This window comes from Juglans microcarpa x Juglans regia, chromosome 6S (genome assembly GCF_004785595.1).
Source record: "Juglans microcarpa x Juglans regia isolate MS1-56 chromosome 6S, Jm3101_v1.0, whole genome shotgun sequence".
Lineage (NCBI taxonomy): Eukaryota > Viridiplantae > Streptophyta > Magnoliopsida > Fagales > Juglandaceae > Juglans > Juglans microcarpa x Juglans regia.
This window is the reverse complement of record NC_054605.1, coordinates 16432132-16450967: the sequence shown is the minus strand read 5'-3', so window position 1 is coordinate 16450967 and position 18836 is coordinate 16432132. Positions and strand designations below refer to the sequence as shown.

Sequence of the window (18836 nt, the reverse complement as noted above, 5' to 3'; positions counted from 1 at the left end):
TACTTTGTCCCCAAGAAATTGCAAGTTCCCAGCTAATTACCAATCAACCCTTGTAACGCCTACGCTCTCCCTAATTACCAATCAACCCTCACCACCTTTGCTCTCTACGGACAACGCGTAAACGCGAGGACAATTGGGTCAATCCGATGAAATCTCGGACCATTAGCAAAGCAACTGGGGGGAAGCTTCACGAAACTTTCGTGCGTCAAAAGAGGAGGGCTGCGGAGCAGAAGCGAACACGTGTCGACATTCTGAAGCGTACAGGTCATGGAGGAGCTCCCACCGCCTTGCCAACGAGATTAATTAATGTACTAATTAATGGAAAATGAGAGGCTAACCTGACATCCTAACCATGGTTAGGTTACGTATCTTTTTTTTTTTTTTTTCCTAAGCAGGTTACGTATCTTTCAATAGCACTGCATGACCCCCATAAATCCCCCCCTAAACCCTTGTTGCCCGCGTTCGTCGTGAACAAACAGCTGAAGACAGAAAGCTATAGTCAAAGCCAAGATTTCTTCTACTTTTTCCTGTAAAAACTTTCCAAAAAGCTTGGGGTTCGATCGGCACAGATGGTGGCGATGATGATTCGTCAGGGTGGGACCCGGCTTTCCGGTTCCATGATGGCCTCGTTGGGAGCACGCCTCTTCTCTCATTCCGCTGCCGGTACTACTAGTATCGCCGGCCGTGGCTTCGCCTCGGGTGGAAACTCGTCGCTAGTCGGTTTCTTGCGCGGGAGTATTCCGGCCAATGATGCTGGCGTGAATTGGATTGTAGGGGTGCGGAGCTGCAGCACGGTAGCGCAGCAGCAGGTGCAGAATAGTGGTGCGAGTCATCCTTCGAGTGCCGCTCAGGCAGCTGACAGTACTAAGGAAGAGAAGGAGATTGTGAGTTACTGGGGCGTGCCGCCTGTGAAGGTTGTGAACAAGGACGGCACCGTATGGAAGTGGGACTGCTTTAGGGTACCTACACATTCTTGTTCTTTTTTTTTTTTTCGAGTTTTCTTCTGGAAAGAGTTTTGCGTCAAAATTTCCCCGAGTCACGACTTTATATTCTTGTGTTAAGAATTGCCGTTGAAATTAACGTGGCTTCGAATCTATATATATATATATATATAGGTTTTAACGGGTCCTTTTTAGCTGGAAATGTTAAGAGTACAAAAAATGCTTTATTTTTTATATTTTCTTCTGTACTGTGTGAATTTTGTGTAAAAAATAAATGTTTTTTTTCCCTTCACTTAAGGGTGGGTTTTATGAACGAGGATTCAGAACTGCAGGGTGGAAAAGGCCATGTTTGGTTAATATAGATTTTGAGAATATTTAAAAAAAAAAAAAATAGTTTTCTTAGATGCGATGTTTATCGGGTTTTGTGGAGGTGGATAGGAAAACTTGAATATATTTTTGTATTGATTCATGTGTGTGGGTTTGTGTATTGATGATGGAAGCCATGGGAGACGTACCAAGCGGACCTGTCGATTGATCTGAAGAAGCACCACGTGCCTTTGAACTTATTGGACAAATTGGCTTATTGGATGGTCAAAGTCCTCAGGATGCCCACTGACCTGTTCTTTCAGGTATGCACACAATTTCCCATCTTTTCTCTTCTTTCCTTTTTGTTTATGGGTATTCTTCATGCTGCTAATATAATTGTCATCGTTTTAAGAATGATACTTCAAAGTCTGATCCTTGTTTTGGCGTTGAATAATTTAATTTATAAGATTTATATTTTATTCTCCAAATCAAATTATGTCACGTGAATGGTGTAAATACTTACAAATAAAATTATTCATTTAGTATATATCATCACTCATGTTTTTACGTGTTACAGAGGCGATATGGATGCCGGGCAATGATGCTAGAAACTGTGGCAGCTGTTCCCGGCATGGTTGGAGGCATGATGCTGCATTGCAAGTCACTGAGGCGATTCGAGCAGAGCGGTGGTTGGATCAAAGCACTGCTGGAAGAAGCCGAGAATGAGCGCATGCACCTCATGACATTCATGGAGGTAACCAAGCCTAGGTGGTACGATCGTGCACTGGTGATTTCTGTCCAAGCTGTCTTCTTCAATGCTTACTTCTTAGGCTATATGATATCTCCCAAATTTGCTCACCGAGTGGTCGGTTACCTGGAAGAGGAGGCAATACACTCGTACACTGAGTTCCTCGAGGAATTGGACAAAGGTAACATCAAGAACGTGCCAGCTCCGGCCATTGCCATCGATTACTGGCAGCTTCCTCCCGACGCCACCTTACGTGATGTTGTCATGGTGGTAAGAGCAGATGAGGCACACCACCGCGATGTCAATCACTTCGCATCCGTAAGTACCATTTGAGTGATGATCTTATTCTCTGTTTTATGTATTTTGAGAATTGTTAGCCAGTTAATTTAGGTTTATTTTTCCCACTTTGCCTATTGTACATGGCTTATGATATTTTCTAATTTGCTGCAATATGGAACTGCAGGACGTGCATTTTCATGGACGCGAGTTGAAGGATGTTTCTGCTCCACTTGGATATCACTAATTAGTCTTATAATTTTGGCTGCTTGGTGTACGTGAGAAAGTCACTCACAAGTTTTAATCTCTTGATTGAATAAGTTTGTTTTGAAGGTGATGACATTACCTGCTTATGCTCTTGTATCAATGTGATCTTACTAAAAATATACAGGACTGTCAAAGAGTATGATACCCGCAATTTTATTAACTAAGTCCTTATAGCTGAACTATAGCAAAATCAATTACATTGTAATACTGGTAAACCTTATTTTGTCCAGTAGCAGTATACTTTTAACCTCTTTTGGAATGTTTTGGCCTTTTCTTCGAGCTCCTTGTTTTGCCAACGACTCGGCTGGTTGGTTTATTTTCCCCCAAGCATGCTGAAACTGTTTGAGGAATAAAGCTACTCCAGATGACTGATTATATCCCAATACTCTTTTATAGCAAAGGGAACCACTCCCAAGTATTTACAAGCAAAAAATGGGAAGAGAGGGCAACTACAAAGGTGTCTTTCCTGTCTGGGTGTGATTATAATGGTTTCTTCTCTCATGGGAAGCAATTAGAATCTTTGAGAGAAGTCCTAGCCACAGTCATGGCATTGGTGCCCTCGCCATATAAGGATGAGAATGCTGCAAGACACAAACACACACCTGCCATCTCTCACAGTCCCACCTCCCGACTGACTGATTTATTGTGAATACTGGGTTTGTTACATCTCCATTTTGACCGAGGTTGAAGGGGTGATGTAAATTCTGGGTCTCCTGGCCACTTCTCAATTTCCCTCTTGCGCAAGTTTATATAATATGTTCCTGTCCATTTAAACGTTTTTTTTTTTAACATATATAACCGGCTACTCAATGATGCAGAAGGCAGCAAACGGTGGAACCCACTACCCAAGAAAAACAGTTGCTGCCCTTGAGAGTAATCCACCACCAAATCTTACAAGTTGCCGGTTAGAAAACTTGGTGTCAACAGACAGATGAAAGATGGAGGTATTATTGCCCTTTTGCAAATCCGGGGAAAGAAAATTTCAAGATCAGGAGGAATGGAACTTGGAAGCACTGGCATGAGCTGAGGATATGGACATTATTCACTTTAGTCGGACAAAAGAAGAGCTATTTTGATAGGACCAGCAGACTCGGCTTCCCTTTCTGTCAGCAATGGCCACCGAAGCATACATATTAGAATAATGTAGAAGCATTCGGATGCAAAACAAGAAGGTTATATGTGGTGGGACTAGAGATTTAACTAACCTAGCCTCGCAGCCGAAGGAGGGAGCTCCCCCTGCCCTTATAAAAATACCAAAAATAAATAAAGCTCAAGCCACATCTGGTTTGGCGAGGTATCTCAACATTGTAAAATTACCAGGCATCCATACTCATCCGGTCATCCTATAACATGTCACGGCATTTAAACTAATTACAGAAATACTAATTTTAATGCAAGAAACATACCATAAAGAAGAGAATGCAAAGACATACTCTCTGAATGCAAAGGGGAAGAAAATCAAGTACAAGAATGCAAGAAGGGGATAAAAAAGCAGGTTACTTAGCAACTGCATAAAGACAAGATGAATAGATCAGAGAACTGAGTATTATATCCGAAACATGTTTAACAAAAATTGCGTAAATAAGAATCATTTGCAAAGTAAAAACAATTTTAATTTATACAAATGTCATTTACACTTAATTTAGAATAACAAATGGTAAGGTTACAAAATAGAAAAGGGGAAAAGAGGGCTGGGGGGGTGGGGGTGGGAATAGATAAATCATGATGAAATCCATTCTAATGAAGAAAAGTCAAGAACGCAATTATGCAAAACCAGGACAGTGTAAGAAGCCCAATGCACCCTGATTTCCATTGATGACTAAAAATATGCTCAGACAGAGGTCAAACAGAACACAAACGCTGCAGCATACCTTCTAATCATCAAAATCTGCACAAATAATGGACTAATATAATGGCCAAATGAAGCTTTGCAGATTTTACGCCCTTTCAACTGCTGGTTTACTTCTGACCTCTATATTTGCACAAGGCTTTCATTCAGGGTTAGAATCGTAGAAGTCACTTGGGCATGGGGTCATGACCTCTGATTCAAGCAACTGGACCACCCTGTGCATTGTGGGTCTATCCTCTGGACTAGAAGAAACACACTGGATGGCGATTGAAAGCAATGCATCAAGGCTTTCTGTCTGCATCCCCTCACAATGTGGGTCAACAATCTCTCTTTGCCTATTCTCTGTGACCAGAAAATTCAACTGCATAGAGGAAAATGGCGGGTTAGCAGAGCTGCTTGACAAGAAGAATAGCGCAATTGCCCAAGATTGTGGCGAGTATAGAAAGGGATATTCACTGATACAGACTTGGCCAATAAAAAATAAATCCATTTTTTTATAAATCCAAGAATCGAAAGATAGAAGTCACTCCATTAGTTCCAGGATGATTTGTGCACAATTAGTGTCAAGAGAGACATACCCAGCCAACAATGTTCAGACCCTTTTCAATAAATGATGCATCCGTTGGTCGCTTTCCACTCAACACTTCAAGCACCAGGACCCCAAAACTATAGACATCAGTCTTTTCTTTTGCCCTACCACTTTGCATATATTCTGACAGTAGAGATATACGGAATTATAGACAGATCACTGTGCAATTTCTAAGTGAAAACAACATATGATTCATATTACGTCTTTAGAAAGGACAACAGGCCAGCATTTGCATGCCAGGCATTTGCATACCTGGAGCCAGATAACCAAATGTTCCAGCAACTATAGTTGTTATATGGGACTCTTCATCCTCCAATAGTTTGGCAAGTCCAAAATCAGATACTCGAGCCTCGAGATTGCCATCAAGCAAAATATTGCTTGACTTTATATCTCGATGTATAATCCTGGGTGAACAATCATGGTGCAAGTATGCTAGGCCTTTCGCCGCTCCCAAAATGATATTCAATCGTGCATCCCAGTCAAGCTGCTCAGATCTTTCTGTATAAAGCATTCTGATACATTATTATTTTGCAGGCTAAGGGGTTTACTTTTATGTAATAAAAAAATAATAATGCAGCAATAATATAAAGAAACTAAATTTAAAAAAAAAAAAAAAACTGATGGATGAGAATAATGTGGCTTGAACTAGATTTGACAGAAAACAAGAAGATCTTTTTTGGCTATCCTGAAATAATAGGTATGCATGAAGTCTATTGATAAGTTGCACATAAACCTGTACAACGTCCTACACAAATATGCACATCAATTGAATTCACATCTACAAAAAGCAACTCGTGTGGATATAATCAGCAAATTTATGTGCATTGATACCATAACTTCAAGATTACCTTTTCACTTTTAAATTGGGTTGAACATTAATCACAGTCAACATATGATTATGATTTCGTCCATTACAAGAAGCAGCATTTTTTTTATTGGTCCATTACAAGAAGTAACATGAAGAACGCTTGGCAACATAAGTAAATCAAGCAACAATGTAATACCAAGATCATGTCCCGAATGGACTTTATCTCGTTTCCTTCAGATGCCTCATAAATTACAGGCATGTTACATTCCACCATAAGTCAAATCACTTAATATTTAAAGTCGAATGACATCTATGTAGTTTACTAGTTGTTCAAGAGGAAATGTAAATTGGGCGTGATAATATCCCCACTGTTGGGACAATTCAACAATTTTATGATGCATGTTTACCAATTCAATTTTGAAGTTGCAGAAATAAAGAAGATACATAATAATACTTATTGGTACTGGGCATGCTTTCTGTATTTGTACGGGGCTAAGCCCATTTGTTGATTAATAATACTTATTTACTAATAAAAAAAAAGAAGATACATAATAGAAAAAAAAACGTGTACCATGAAGAGCTTCATCAAGGCTACCACCAGGAAGGAAATCATAAATCAACAATTTTGATGTAGGAGAATTGCAATAACCTCGCAAATTCACTAGGTACCGGTGTTTTATACTGCCAAGAATTTCTAGCTCTCTCTCGAAAAAACGATCAAAGCCATCATTCATTTTTACAATTCTTTTCAACGCAAATATATTGCCGTCATCCATTGCAAGCTTATAAACTGTTCCAAAGCCCCCACAACCTATGATGTGCTCCTCATTCAAAGTCTCCAATTTCTTTATGACGTCTTTTGAAGAGTATGGCAAGTCTCCATGAAACATTACTATTGATGCACCTGAAAAATAAGAACTTGGTAAATAGTGTTGAATTCTACAAACTCTTGTAGGCATGGGTGCAAATGAAACAAACAGCTCAAAAGATATTTAATAGCACATTAGCCAAGAAAAAGTACCTCCACTGACATCCATTGCAAGACATTTTCCGTCATTTTTACCAAACTTCTTGTACAGAAAGCAACCCCAGAAACACATAAGTGCAACAAGGAGTAGTGCACCCACTGTTGCAGATGCACTAATAAGCAGCCGCCCAGAATACTTCTTTCTTGCACCCTGACTTTGTGCTACAAAAGGGAAATTCTAGATAGCTTAAGCCATCAAAATTATACAGTTTTGAATATAATGATGTCAAAAATATAAATATTTTGACATAAAACTACTTTTCCATCAGGACTCCACCAATTCTGTACATCAGTAAGACAACCACACAAACAGTATGGTTTCAATGTCTAATAAGGTTTTTTTTTATTGGCACCGGGTGTCCGGGAACAGTGTCCCGACTGATCCCGGGGGTGCACATGCTCTCGGCAAAGAGTTTCCCGCAAGTGGTTTCAATGTCTAATAAGTGGAAGTTGAATGCTCCATGATCAAGAAATCCATTGTATCCAGCTTCCAGGGAAACACAAAATACAAAAAATCATGTTCCTATGCATAATAATGTACCTGAAGTTGAAGAATGAGAATTTGTTCCGGGCCCTCCATCATCTTTGCAAGTCACATTGACTTGCTTACCACACAAACCACGATTTCCAACAAAGCTGCGAGGTAATTTTAAAAATGAACCATATAAGCACCCTAACAATCTAAATACATCTGGTCAGTGACTATGGCACATTACAGATCAAACAGAAAGTTAATTTCATGACTAGAGTAGCAATGAAATCTGTTGCCCTCCTTTATTTAGTCTGTAAAGTTCATTCATAACACTTGTCTTTTCCAGCAAAGAAAACAATTAGAGGAAAATAAACAATAGAATATAGAAGGACTTCATGCAATTTCTCCTGAATTATAAGCCAGAGAGCTGCTTGATGATATAATAAAAATAAATAAACACTGTAAATATATGAGATCAGGAAGTAATACTCACGAGCTTTCTGTAAAGTTGATTAGCACACCATCCAAGGGTATCGATCCAATTAGAAAATTAGTTGACACATTGCTTCAGAATTTCCAAACACGTCACAGAAATAATTATTAGTTCCAATATAGCATATTTCGAGGAAAACCCATTACGAATCACTAGTATGAACAAAGGAGCCACTCACAAATAAATAAGCTTATCCAACTTCCCAAGTAACCGAGGGATATATCCACTCAGAGAGTTGCTTGAAATATCCCTGTAACATTGGAAGACACAACTTTAACTGAAATTCACTCGTAAAACACAAATTTAATCTTGGAATTAACGCTTACTGCAGCTAAGTTCTACTACAAGTTTCATATTGTTTTCTTAATAGGTGGAAACCATATTTAGAATTGTACTATAAGAATAGTTTAGACAAGCAATTAAACAAAAGTACACAATTAATAATATTCTATACTTTCCATCAAATACACACTATGTCCTTGGTCTTCACCCCTTTCCGCTCTCAATGAAATTTGAATTACTTGTTAAAAAAATATTCTATACTTAGCAAATGTTAAAATAAAAGCAATAGTCAACATAAAAATAACTCACAAAGTTTCAAGCTCCGGAAGCTCTCCCAATTCACTGGGAATGGATCCACTCAAGTAATTACCCTGCAAGTATCTGTAGAGGACATATCAGCATTTTCTCTCAATAAGAAACAAATAGGACTACCTAGTTATCAAATAAAAGATGTTCATGTAACCACTTGAGATGTAAACTAGGGGGCTCAAATTTACACAGCACCCGACTTGACCCAGAATCTGCCCCCCAACTGGAGTCAACAAACATCAGAATTTTCAAACATTGGCTCAGCTGGCAGAAGCTGCAACTGAATTCTGACTCTCATCAGGCGGTGGAACAGTGTTCTCAGAATTCTGACCTTTGACGTGAGTATATTATGAGCTTTTAAAATATAATATGCAAATCGATGCCACTTAATGGGTTTTTAAAAATATATACAGTTATTGAATTGATGCCATTTGATGATAATATAAAAAGGGCCCAAAAATTCTTTTAAGGCCAAAATTGATAAGAGGGCTTGTTTGGAGCTTCAGATGAGACACAAAATTCTCACCTGATCTTATTTCATCTCGTCCAATCTTATTCTCAAACATAATTCAAATACAAAATTTTCAAACTAATTATTACAACTTTTTCTAACTAATCATTATAATTTTTCAAACTTTCAAATAAAAAATAAAAAGCAATTCCAATTTTTTCAAATTTCCAAACAAAAATAATATTGTGAAACTATATTCTTACAATATTTTAACTTTATAATATTTTTTATCCAACTTTTTCTTTCTCCTTTCCCAAAACCCAAACAATACTCAACTCAAACTATCTTACTACTATTCACAAACTATCTTACTACTATTCACAAAATTTTCATTTCATCTCTCCCCAAACCTACCCGGGCATGCTTAGGTAATGAGATGAGATGAGAATTCTATAAATAGTAGTGAAATGGTTTGAGTTAAGATGTTTAATTGGATTTTAGAAAATGAGAGAAAAAAAATTGAATAAACATATTATAAAATTAAAATATTGTTTGAATATAATTTTTTTAAATTTTTTTTTTTATGTTGGGGAACCTCTCCAAGACAAGGCCCTTCAGATACACCCCTGTAGAATAAACTCCGGTCCCGTGCACCGCACCCTTGGAAGTTTCCCTACACGGAACTGGTTAAATTGCCTGCTTTTCACCCGGGGGTGTGACCCCAAAAGATTGTTTGCACCCATGAGGTGTTGAAACTTGGACCTTAAAGGGAGTGATACCCCAGGACCAAAGCCTTCACCACTTGAGTGTTTTAAAATTTGAAAAAGTTGTATTGTTTTTTGTATTTTGTTTGAAAATTTGAGAAAATTTTAATGATTAGGTAATGATTAAATGAAAAAGTTGACGATTTGAAATTGAAAAATGATTTGTGTGAGTGATGCTTGGAAAAGAAATTATGAAAAGTTTTGAGATGGGATGAGATCAAATTGTCCGAACATGGCCCAAGTGTTCGAACATGGCCCAAGTCAAATTGGGCTTAAAAAGATTAACAGTAGAACTGAAACCCTTGTTTGGGCTGACCTAGCCCGTTCTTGCCAAACTTCCAATCACTGGATCAGAAGTTGAGTTGGCTCTATATAAAGCTGAAAGCAAACAACCTTCGGGTTAGGCAGATCTATAAAATAGTAGCATTGGTCCTCTTGTTCTGAGGAAGGATTGATCAGACAAGGTTCTCTCAATGGTGTCCTTGAGGCTTGAGGACATGAAGGTCCCAGGCAGAATACTTCATTATCATTAGTAAATATACAAGACTAGGTAGACCAATTAATCATCAAGTCACTTTACTAGCCAAGACTAACAAGCTACAATTTTTTTTTTTTTTATAATTAATAAGAGATTTTATTACCAAGAATAGGCATAGCCCAAGTACATAGGCAGTATACAAGAGGAAATACCTACATACACTCAAGAAACTGAAAAAAAAAAAACTAAAGCAAATAGAGAAAATCATCTCCATTCAATACAAGAGCCTCAGCCCACAAACTCAGTATTAGAGAAAAACTCCCTAAGTTCTCCCATCAAGCGTGCTTTGTCTTCAAAACACCTCCCATTCCTCTCCAACCATAAGCACCACATCAAACTACAAATTACAATAATTAGAACATCTTTGTATATGCTAAGGATGTTAGAGGTAATTCAAGGACAGACCAAAACCCTTCGACGCTCATTATACTTTTTAATCATTCCCTTAGCCACTTAATTTAGACCTTACATTTTCAAAAGTGAAAAAAATATATATATATATATATATTTTCTTTATTCATAAACAAAGTTTATACTGATAGAATAAAGAGACCAGAGGGGATGGACAATAATCCCCCTTTCAAAAGAAATAGCTTATACGTATTTCAAATACACGTATCGGCAAAAAAGTCCGATAGAAATTCTAGCTCCTCCATTGGCAAGGAAATTTTCCTCACATGCATCAGATTTAATTGAAACTACCTATCAAGTTTTTTTGTATTGGTAAACAAGATTTTATTGATCATAAGAATAGGCAAGAGCCCAAGTATACAGGACATACACAAGAGCAACAGCTAAGTGTGCTAGTTTAGTGATACATATAAGTTAATTAATGAGTAATGCTAGGTACAAGTCCCAAATGTACAAGCTTTGTATAAGCCTTTTGTAAAAATGTGGGCCCCATCAAGGAAAAATGAATTTTCACACTTTTCCATGGTGGTATCCACTTTTTTATAAAAGGCTTGCACGAGGCTTGTGCATTTGGGGCTTGTATATATCATTTCTCTTAATAAATACATATTTCCCTTTCACTTTCAAGGAAGGAACCGCTAGGTCCACTACTATTCCCTCTTCTTGATTGGCATGGCACTCATAGGTCTTGTTTGTTTTTGCAGATGAGATGAGTTGAGATTAAAGTTAAAAGTTAAATAAAATATTGTTAAAATATATTTTTTTAATATTATTTTTGTTTTGGAATTTGTAAAAATTGAATTATTTATTTTATTTTGTGTGGGAGTTTGGAAAAGTTGTAATGATTAGATGAGTTGAGTTGAGAGGAGTTGTGAAAACAAACGAGGCCATAGACTCAGTCCTAGGCATCCAGAAGACTGCTTTTCTACATTCATGCTATAGATGTAGCACATCAATGATGCATTAACAGCACATAGACAAGCAATTCTAAAACTAGAAGCATGGTATATACATACATTGAGATAAAATATCTTCAGTTCATGAATTAAACAACTAAACAACATCGATTCTCTAACAGGCAGGGGAGGAAAAGGGAAGATATTAGTTTATAAACATAGGCAGATATTAGTAGAGAGAAATATTGATGGTACTTACATTCGCTGTAATTGTGAGCAATTTCCCAACTCTGAAGGAATTGCACCATAGAAGTTGTTGTTATGTAGAGCTCTACAACATGATATCATAATAGTATCAGCAGCTGTATTCACACATTTTCATGCAGCAAACATGCATAATAGCCTAACAAACAAAAACAAGGTCTGACAATGCTTTGTTACAAGAACTAAAAATATCATTAAAAAGCAGAAAAGGTGAGGTCTGACAAAAAAAACATACAAAATCTTCAATTGATCGAGCTTCCCAAGATCAGGAGATAGAGATCCACTCAATTTGTGATAAGGAATACTCCTGGAAGATAATTAAGAATTAAAAAATTAGTATCATTATTTCAAAGACAATACATTCCATATGCAGTTTCTAAACTATCTCTTAGAAGGTATCCATGTCCACATCTTACTGATAAAAAAGAAAAAAGGTATATGTGGCAAAAAAAGAGTATCCATGTTCACATCTTCCATCTCATGCATCATAATTTATCATGCATTACATGATCCACTAAAATTCTTACAGAAGTAAAAGCAGAAAGGAAAGGTATCCAAAAGAGGTTTAAGAATATCAGCTCCCTAAAAATAGTTTCTTCAATTATAGGAATCATGTAGTACCCGATGCCTTGCCTTAAAAACCTTGAAGATAATGACCAATTGGAAAGTCAATCTTAAATGACGTTATTGACATCCAATGTTTAAATGAATTAACCACGCCACCCTTGGATGACTTGGCATGAAGGAAATACATTTGAATGACATCCAAGGTTTGACATGGAAAAGGACAAGCTTGGATCACTTTGGATGAAGTCACTCTCAAAATAAGATTTAAGAATTTATGATACATAACAAAGCTATGGGAAAAAACTTGTTCCTTTTTTGGCCCTGATAACAGAGAAATACAAAACATGGTCAAGGAAGAGTTTACTAGAAAGCACATTAAAACTGCAAGCACCTCCTCCAATGCTCATTAGCTGCTTCTCATGATTATCAAGAGCAAAATGTAAAGAAGTTAGTAGACATTTTTTTATAAGTAAGAATGTTTGTATTTAGTAGACATGCACTTCAAAGTAATTGCTTTGATCAAAAAGACAAAAGAGATAGGTTAAGCAATGCTTTAAGGGCACATACTTTGGACATAGAAGAAACAAAAAAACAATCACTAATTATGTGTTAAAAAGGAGGAGGAAAATAAAAATAAAACAAAAGATAGAATACAGATTTGGAAATTATTATGAAAACTCACAAGTATATTACTCTCTTTGTTTTTGGATCACATTTCACACCCTTCCAATTGCATGGGTCCGGATCTTCAGGTCTCCAATGAAGAAGAACTCCATCTGAACTAACCACTGCTGTCCTGAAACTTAGAAGTGCCTGACCTACAAATCACAAAGCAGACGTAGATGACACAAACAAGGTGAATAAATCCACCTAGAAATCAACTAATGCTTGAACTCGTGAAGTCTATAACTGCATTATCATGTGTGTGCATGACACTTGCATTGTGAGAGCAAATACTACGACTGAGCTCTTAATTCAAAATAACTTCTACCTGAGGCTTCCACCAAACTCGACAAGTGGCACAATAAAAAACGAGAAGTAATCTAGAGTAAACCATTTCCAGTACAAGCACCAAAACTCTGACTAAATGAAGATGAAATTGTAATAATTAAATCATCATTACTTTGCAACTTTGAGATGTGAAGAATTAACTCGGAAGTTATAAAATGGAAAAAGAAAGAAAAAAAATTACAAATACACAAACCCCATACCATCAGGACTGATGGCTCTAATTTTGTTCGTTACGGTAATAGTCAGTAGAACACAAAGAAGCCACAGCCCTCGCCATTCCATCAAACAGAAGCCCATAGTGGCACTGATCAAGCATAATATAGCTATTACAAATCATCTAACGCACCAAACTCTAGAATGCCTGCCGTGAACATATAGTTCTCTTGGTGATGATATATCTAGAAGTCGCAAAAGAAAGAAAGCTGCACGTGGAAGAAAAGAAAAGGGACCGTTAGCTACAATAGCAACAATGAAACCTATTCGGGAAGATAAGCAGAATAATACTGAAAACAATATTGCCGATTCATATCAATCATCCGCACCCCCTACCATGCCAGGCCAATTCATATGATAGTACAAAGAGATCTATAGTGAATGCCATTCTAGATTTTTTTTTTTATAGGTAAAATTGAAAACTAAAAAGAAGTAGATTTTTAACACAGCATTTTCACATAAAAAATACCAATGCAACAAATACTTCTTCCGAATGATAGGGACACTATAGCCACCAATACAATTATCCATACTCCCCACTTCTTACAGCCTTCTAAACACAAGTAAGACTTACGAATTTCACAATTTTAGGGGAAAAAAGCCTAAAATCAAACTACCCAACGTTCCAAATAACAGCCACAACAGAAATTAAATATTAAAAATCATGTAGTAACTGGTCAATTTAGCCTAAGAGCAATTAAGCTCTAAAGCGCACAACTCCAACTTCCATCAGGGCTGGAGATACTCTAGCGAAAAAAAGAAGAAGAGGAAAATCTAGCAATTCAAAAGTAAAAAAAAAAAAAAAAAAAAGGAGCAGTGCATTTCCTCAGTCAAAACACTGACGTCAAACCCAGCTTTACAACTTCAAAAATCAAAATCAAAATAAAGAATTGGCGACTAGCGTAAATGGGGTGAAATCTTGAGCTGGAATTGAGCTAAAATGTTACATAAAATTGCAGGATCAGAACGCACCGGTGGATTCGATCTGAGATGCAGAGAGAGAGAGAGAGAGAGAGAGAGAGAGAGGGGGGGGGGGGGTGCAGGTTGAACTGTAAAAAGCAGATAAGAACGAAACCGCCCCCTCTCACTCCTCAGTCTGAAGAAGTATCTGAGGTTTGAGTGATTCCGAAGAGAGAAACAGTGAGCGCGTCTGTGCGTGGGTGTGGGGAATAGATGCTTGGTTAAAAGGCTGGGGGGGAGGAGGAATCAGCACCACCAATTAGATCCACGGGTTCGCACGTACGAATCGAGACCTTGCGTACGTGCGACCGACGCCCCCGGCCCCTCTCTTTCTAGAACGAAACTCTGCCGGCGTGCCCAGTGCCCGCTCTGCCTCCAACTCCAAGACCACTTTTTTTTTTTTTTCTCAACAAAAAAAGAAAAATAGGAATGAAAAACTGAAAAAGCATGGGCAGTTTTCTGCCCCATAGATTTTATAAGTTTTTATTTTTAGTTTTATGAAAATAATAACACCATTAAGAACTATATTTTTTAAGAAAATAATAAAGTCAATTAAAAATATTTTAGGAATAAAACTTTATTATAAATATTTTGTATTCTGTGAAAAGTTTTATGATGTAATAAAATTATTTTGAGATTTGTTTTAGCTTGAAAAATTATTTTTCCTTTATTCAAGAATAATTTTTTTCATTCCACATGAGAAAGGAAAAAAAATAAAGCAAGTATTAGAATTCTTAATCTTTTCATATATATATATATATATATAATTATTTTCATAAGTCACCATTCATCTCCCCACCTCACATTCTACGAAGACAAAAAAAAAATTATCAGGTGTGAAGTGTAGAGGTGAATAGTGATTGATATATAGAAACTCCTTATATATATATATGTATGCCTAATCTATTATATATTTAATTAAATGAAGTAAAATGTATAATGGAATCATACTCTTTTATGTCTCGCGGGATATGTGCAATTATGCAATTAAAGATGGAAAATTTACTCACAGTTGGGAAAGAGCTATGAAAATTGCTAAGGATGGAAGAATACAATCAATCTCCATGGAAGTACAGATCCTCCTCCATCTATACTTTCTACGACGCTGGACCCTTCTTGCCAGCTCTCCCTCAATAGCAAGATCAGTTTCATGTACTACTTTGTTTTTAAGTCAAATCAAACAGCTCTTCAGGACAATCTTCTTTAACTCGAGAGGGATTAATGAAAATGGAAAATAATTTGTAAATAATATTTTTTACAACATATTATACAATTACATTTTAAATAAAGAGTATTTTTATAAAATATATTATAAAAATATAATATATTGTATATCACTACTCAATCAAGGCCAAATTTCCGAGGACGTCAAGCTTTTAGCAATTTCCAGGTCCCATCCATTTCACATTGCAAGCTAATCCTGCCAAAATGCATTAACTGGCATCGACATTTGACATGTTACATGATTTCTTGGAAGAGGAATTGTTGGAACATATATTAATTTTTACTTTTTGAAGCTATAAATAAATTTTATAAAATTAAATTTATAAATTGATATTATTTGATAGATTACGTCAAAATATAGAGTTATTTTTGTTGTAAAATATATATAATATATTATATAAAATTACGTCAGTATATAAATTTATTTTTATAAAAAAAATTTATGACTCTGGAACTTTATTTTTTTAAATGACTTTCCGTTGTAATCAAATCCATCCGTATAAATTGTTTTATAATCTATTCTATTGATGACACCTGTTTGGTTACTTCCGAAAAGCAAGTCCTTAGGTGTAGGTATTTCCTTCCTCTCGAAAGGTTAGCTAGCTCGACTTCCTGTCCAGTCTGCCTTTAAAGCCTAATTTCCATTTCCTTCGTGTATAAGTGAAAGTGAAATCGGTCTTAATTGAATGAATAATCTAGTTCTTACTACGGTTAAGCAATGCTCTTCGTTGCGGGAAGAACTTGAGAATCACTTTCCTTTGCTGGTGCTTTAGGTTCACTTCGATAAAGCAGGAAACTTGTCAGCCGGTGCTAAGCAAAGAAAATACCATTGTTTCTTCCCATCAGCAATGCTTTCCGAACGTGGGAGCCACGAACTACAGTAGATGCTCAAAGTCTGGCAGCCGAACTGAACCGCTTTACAATGATGCCCTGAAGATGCCGATTTTAATCAAAAGTCCTCTCTTTGAATAACTCTTTCTGATTTTTTTGGCATCTGTTTTTTGAAAGAATTACTTGGTTTGATGTAGCTATATTAATAATTCTTCTAGATACAATCCGCATAAGAAACTAAGAGGGAACTGACTTGACACATTAGCTGAAAAATAAAAAAAATGCAGGTTCTTCTTGTAGTTAAAAACATCAAGTCCACTGTAGTTATCTTCAACTCATTTCAAAAACACAAAACAACAAACAGAAGAAATAACACAAGTTGAAGAAAAAAGATAGATCTTCATCTTCGTGTAGGAGAAAAAGCAGAGATTCGTTGGCGTGGCTAGGAGAAAAGAAGCAGAGAGAGGTCTTGTATATATAACTCTTGAATTAATAGTTTTTTCAACCAAAAATATCCAACAAAAATATCACTGAAGATTGAACTAACCATAATTTGAAATAAGACAAATGCAACCCAAATCAACTACATAACAGGTTCTAAAACTGCCAATTCAATTGCCAGTTCTAAAACTGCCACTCAAGATGAAGCACCACTACATAGAGCTTGAGACTTCTTAGACTTGCTAGTTGCCAACTGGGTCTTGGGCTCTTTCTTCACAGGTTCTTCCTTTCGAACAAGATCAACTCGATATGGTTGTAGGGTGATGACGGGTTCTTCCTTCATAGGCCAGCGCCCTTGTCCATTTGAATGCCTATTCTTCGCTTTGGCAGCATTGGCCAACCAAGTCTGATTCCAACCACCATCATAACTCGACAAGCCATCCCATACCTGCCACGATATTTCGCAATCTCATCAATAGTTTCCCCCAAAACTCGACTTTCATTTGCTGCAAACGAGATGAGTAATGGATTTTTCCAGAACCATTTCATGTGTCATATTTTCACAAATATCAAAGCTACAATACGTCATCCTTATCCCTTACTCTCAATCTCAGAAATCGCCTCTTTTCTTCAGCGGCCATCCCTGCCCCTTGCTGCCAGCAAACATTGCCCATCTTCGACGATTCCTTTTCCTCTAGTCGTTCACGTCATCTCCCCTTCCCCCATCGCGAGTGGTGGGGCACAACAAATGAAAGACCATGCTGGGATCATGAAGAGATATGTTGGAAATTGGGAGCAGTGGGAAGGACAGATAGTAAGAAGGAGAAGACGAAGATGAGGAAGAGGTAGAGGAGGGCCATTACCACCAACATCTTTCACAGCTTGCGAAAGCACAGCGGCTACCACCTCTCCCCTCGCACTGACATCAACGAGGTCCTCCACAAGCTCACCAATGAGGCAAGCTGGATCTTCCAGCCCAACAGCACCACCTTGCTCTTCTCTACTTTAAGGGTATGAGCTGTTGTGGGTTTTGGAGAACGAAGAGCTATGGAATGACTGGAAGAAATGGGCGAATCGTGCTTGTGGAGAAGACGAAGGGATGAAATCATGAAAGTCTGAAATGGGAAAATGAATTCGTGATTTTGGTAAAAGAGAAAACAGTGACGTTTTGCATTTCTACCACGTGGGATGCGGTTTCTCCACGATTCCCCTAGCCGGTTACTAATAGCTTTTCTCCTACATTAATATCTCTTCTCTCGAGTTCTCTAGCCTGCTCAAATGGACTTGTTGTCACATAAAGAAAAGTGATGTGCATGCATGATGGAGCAGCCTTAGAACATGACCAATCCTGTTTTTGATGGCAGCAACTTTGGTTTCAAAATATTAATAATTTCTCTATGACTCATTTGTACGACAAAATAACACTTACAAGCTGCTCCTACTTGGCATGACGAGCTTTTTCTCACACCAAAACTCATTTTCATCTCCTATATGAGCCTTGGAATCTTGATATATCTTCCAATATCACCTTCCACGTGCCACACGCGGTAGTTTCAGAACCAGAGATATCGAATCTTCCAGATTTAACTGTTCTCTTCACTTTAGATGTGGCACATAGTCTGTACAAGCTACCACGGCCATTAACGGCCCCTGCCAGTGATTTGTCACAATTTTTGGTTGCTACGCTATGTTTATGCTTTTCCTAACTATGGATCGAGTGAAAGTGAACATGAAAGTTTCTTTCAACCAGTCTAAACCAACAAGTTGCAGCACACAATCCTTTACCGCCGCTTCTAGTCACAATTTTATAATTTGTTTATTAGATTATATAAAAATGGTTACCAAACAGTCTCCCCTTGCAAAAAATGGGTGGGAGCCATACTTTTGGCTTTGACTCC

At 37.2% G+C, this 18836-nt stretch overlaps 2 protein-coding genes across 4 annotated transcripts; one reads left to right on the top strand and one right to left on the bottom strand.

Moving 5' to 3' along the window:
* The first annotated feature begins 411 nt into the window (after positions 1-411).
* LOC121236899 (ubiquinol oxidase 2, mitochondrial-like) lies at positions 412-3665 on the top strand. 2 transcript variants are annotated; one of them, XR_005934830.1, is made up of 5 exons: positions 412-959; positions 1442-1570; positions 1825-2313; positions 2459-2604; positions 3357-3665. XR_005934830.1 is itself a non-coding variant. In XM_041133402.1 (4 exons), the coding sequence occupies exons 1-4, from the start codon at positions 570-572 to the stop codon at positions 2516-2518; spliced, it is 1068 nt and encodes a 355-aa protein (XP_040989336.1). In that variant the 5' UTR covers positions 412-569; the 3' UTR covers positions 2519-2717. The 2 variants fall into 2 exon arrangements, 1 of the variants encoding a protein (XP_040989336.1); XM_041133402.1 differs by lacking the exon at positions 3357-3665 and having other exon boundaries at positions 2459-2717.
* A 464-nt stretch (positions 3666-4129) lies between these two features.
* LOC121236896 (LRR receptor-like serine/threonine-protein kinase FEI 1) lies at positions 4130-13697 on the bottom strand. Of its 2 annotated transcripts, none has more exons than XM_041133400.1 (13): positions 13470-13697; positions 12941-13076; positions 11927-11998; positions 11687-11758; positions 8368-8439; positions 7955-8026; positions 7777-7848; positions 7353-7447; positions 6806-6973; positions 6356-6688; positions 5229-5474; positions 4966-5099; positions 4130-4748 (listed from the first exon to the last, which is right to left on the bottom strand). In XM_041133400.1, exons 1-13 carry the CDS (start codon positions 13564-13566, stop codon positions 4530-4532), a joined length of 1788 nt encoding a protein of 595 aa, XP_040989334.1. In that variant the 5' UTR covers positions 13567-13697; the 3' UTR covers positions 4130-4529. The 2 variants fall into 2 exon arrangements, with proteins under 2 accessions (XP_040989334.1, XP_040989335.1); XM_041133401.1 differs by having other exon boundaries at positions 6434-6688.
* Positions 13698-18836: the final 5139 nt, after the last annotated feature.

Coding starts and splice junctions, on each gene's coding strand:
- LOC121236899 (XM_041133402.1), top strand. CDS start 570: ATGGTGGCGATGATGATTCGTCAGGGTGGGACCCGGCTTTCCGGTTCC. Junction 960..1,441: donor GGAAGTGGGACTGCTTTAGG/GTACCTACACAT, acceptor TGATGATGGAAG/CCATGGGAGACGTACCAAGC. Junction 2,314..2,458: donor ATGTCAATCACTTCGCATCC/GTAAGTACCATT, acceptor ATGGAACTGCAG/GACGTGCATTTTCATGGACG.
- LOC121236896 (XM_041133400.1), bottom strand. CDS start 13,566: ATGGGCTTCTGTTTGATGGAATGGCGAGGGCTGTGGCTTCTTTGTGTT. Junction 11,759..11,926: donor CTCGATCAATTGAAGATTTT/GTATGTTTTTTT, acceptor ATCATGTTGTAG/AGCTCTACATAACAACAACT. Junction 7,849..7,954: donor TTGGATAAGCTTATTTATTT/GTGAGTGGCTCC, acceptor GAAATTCTGAAG/CAATGTGTCAACTAATTTTC.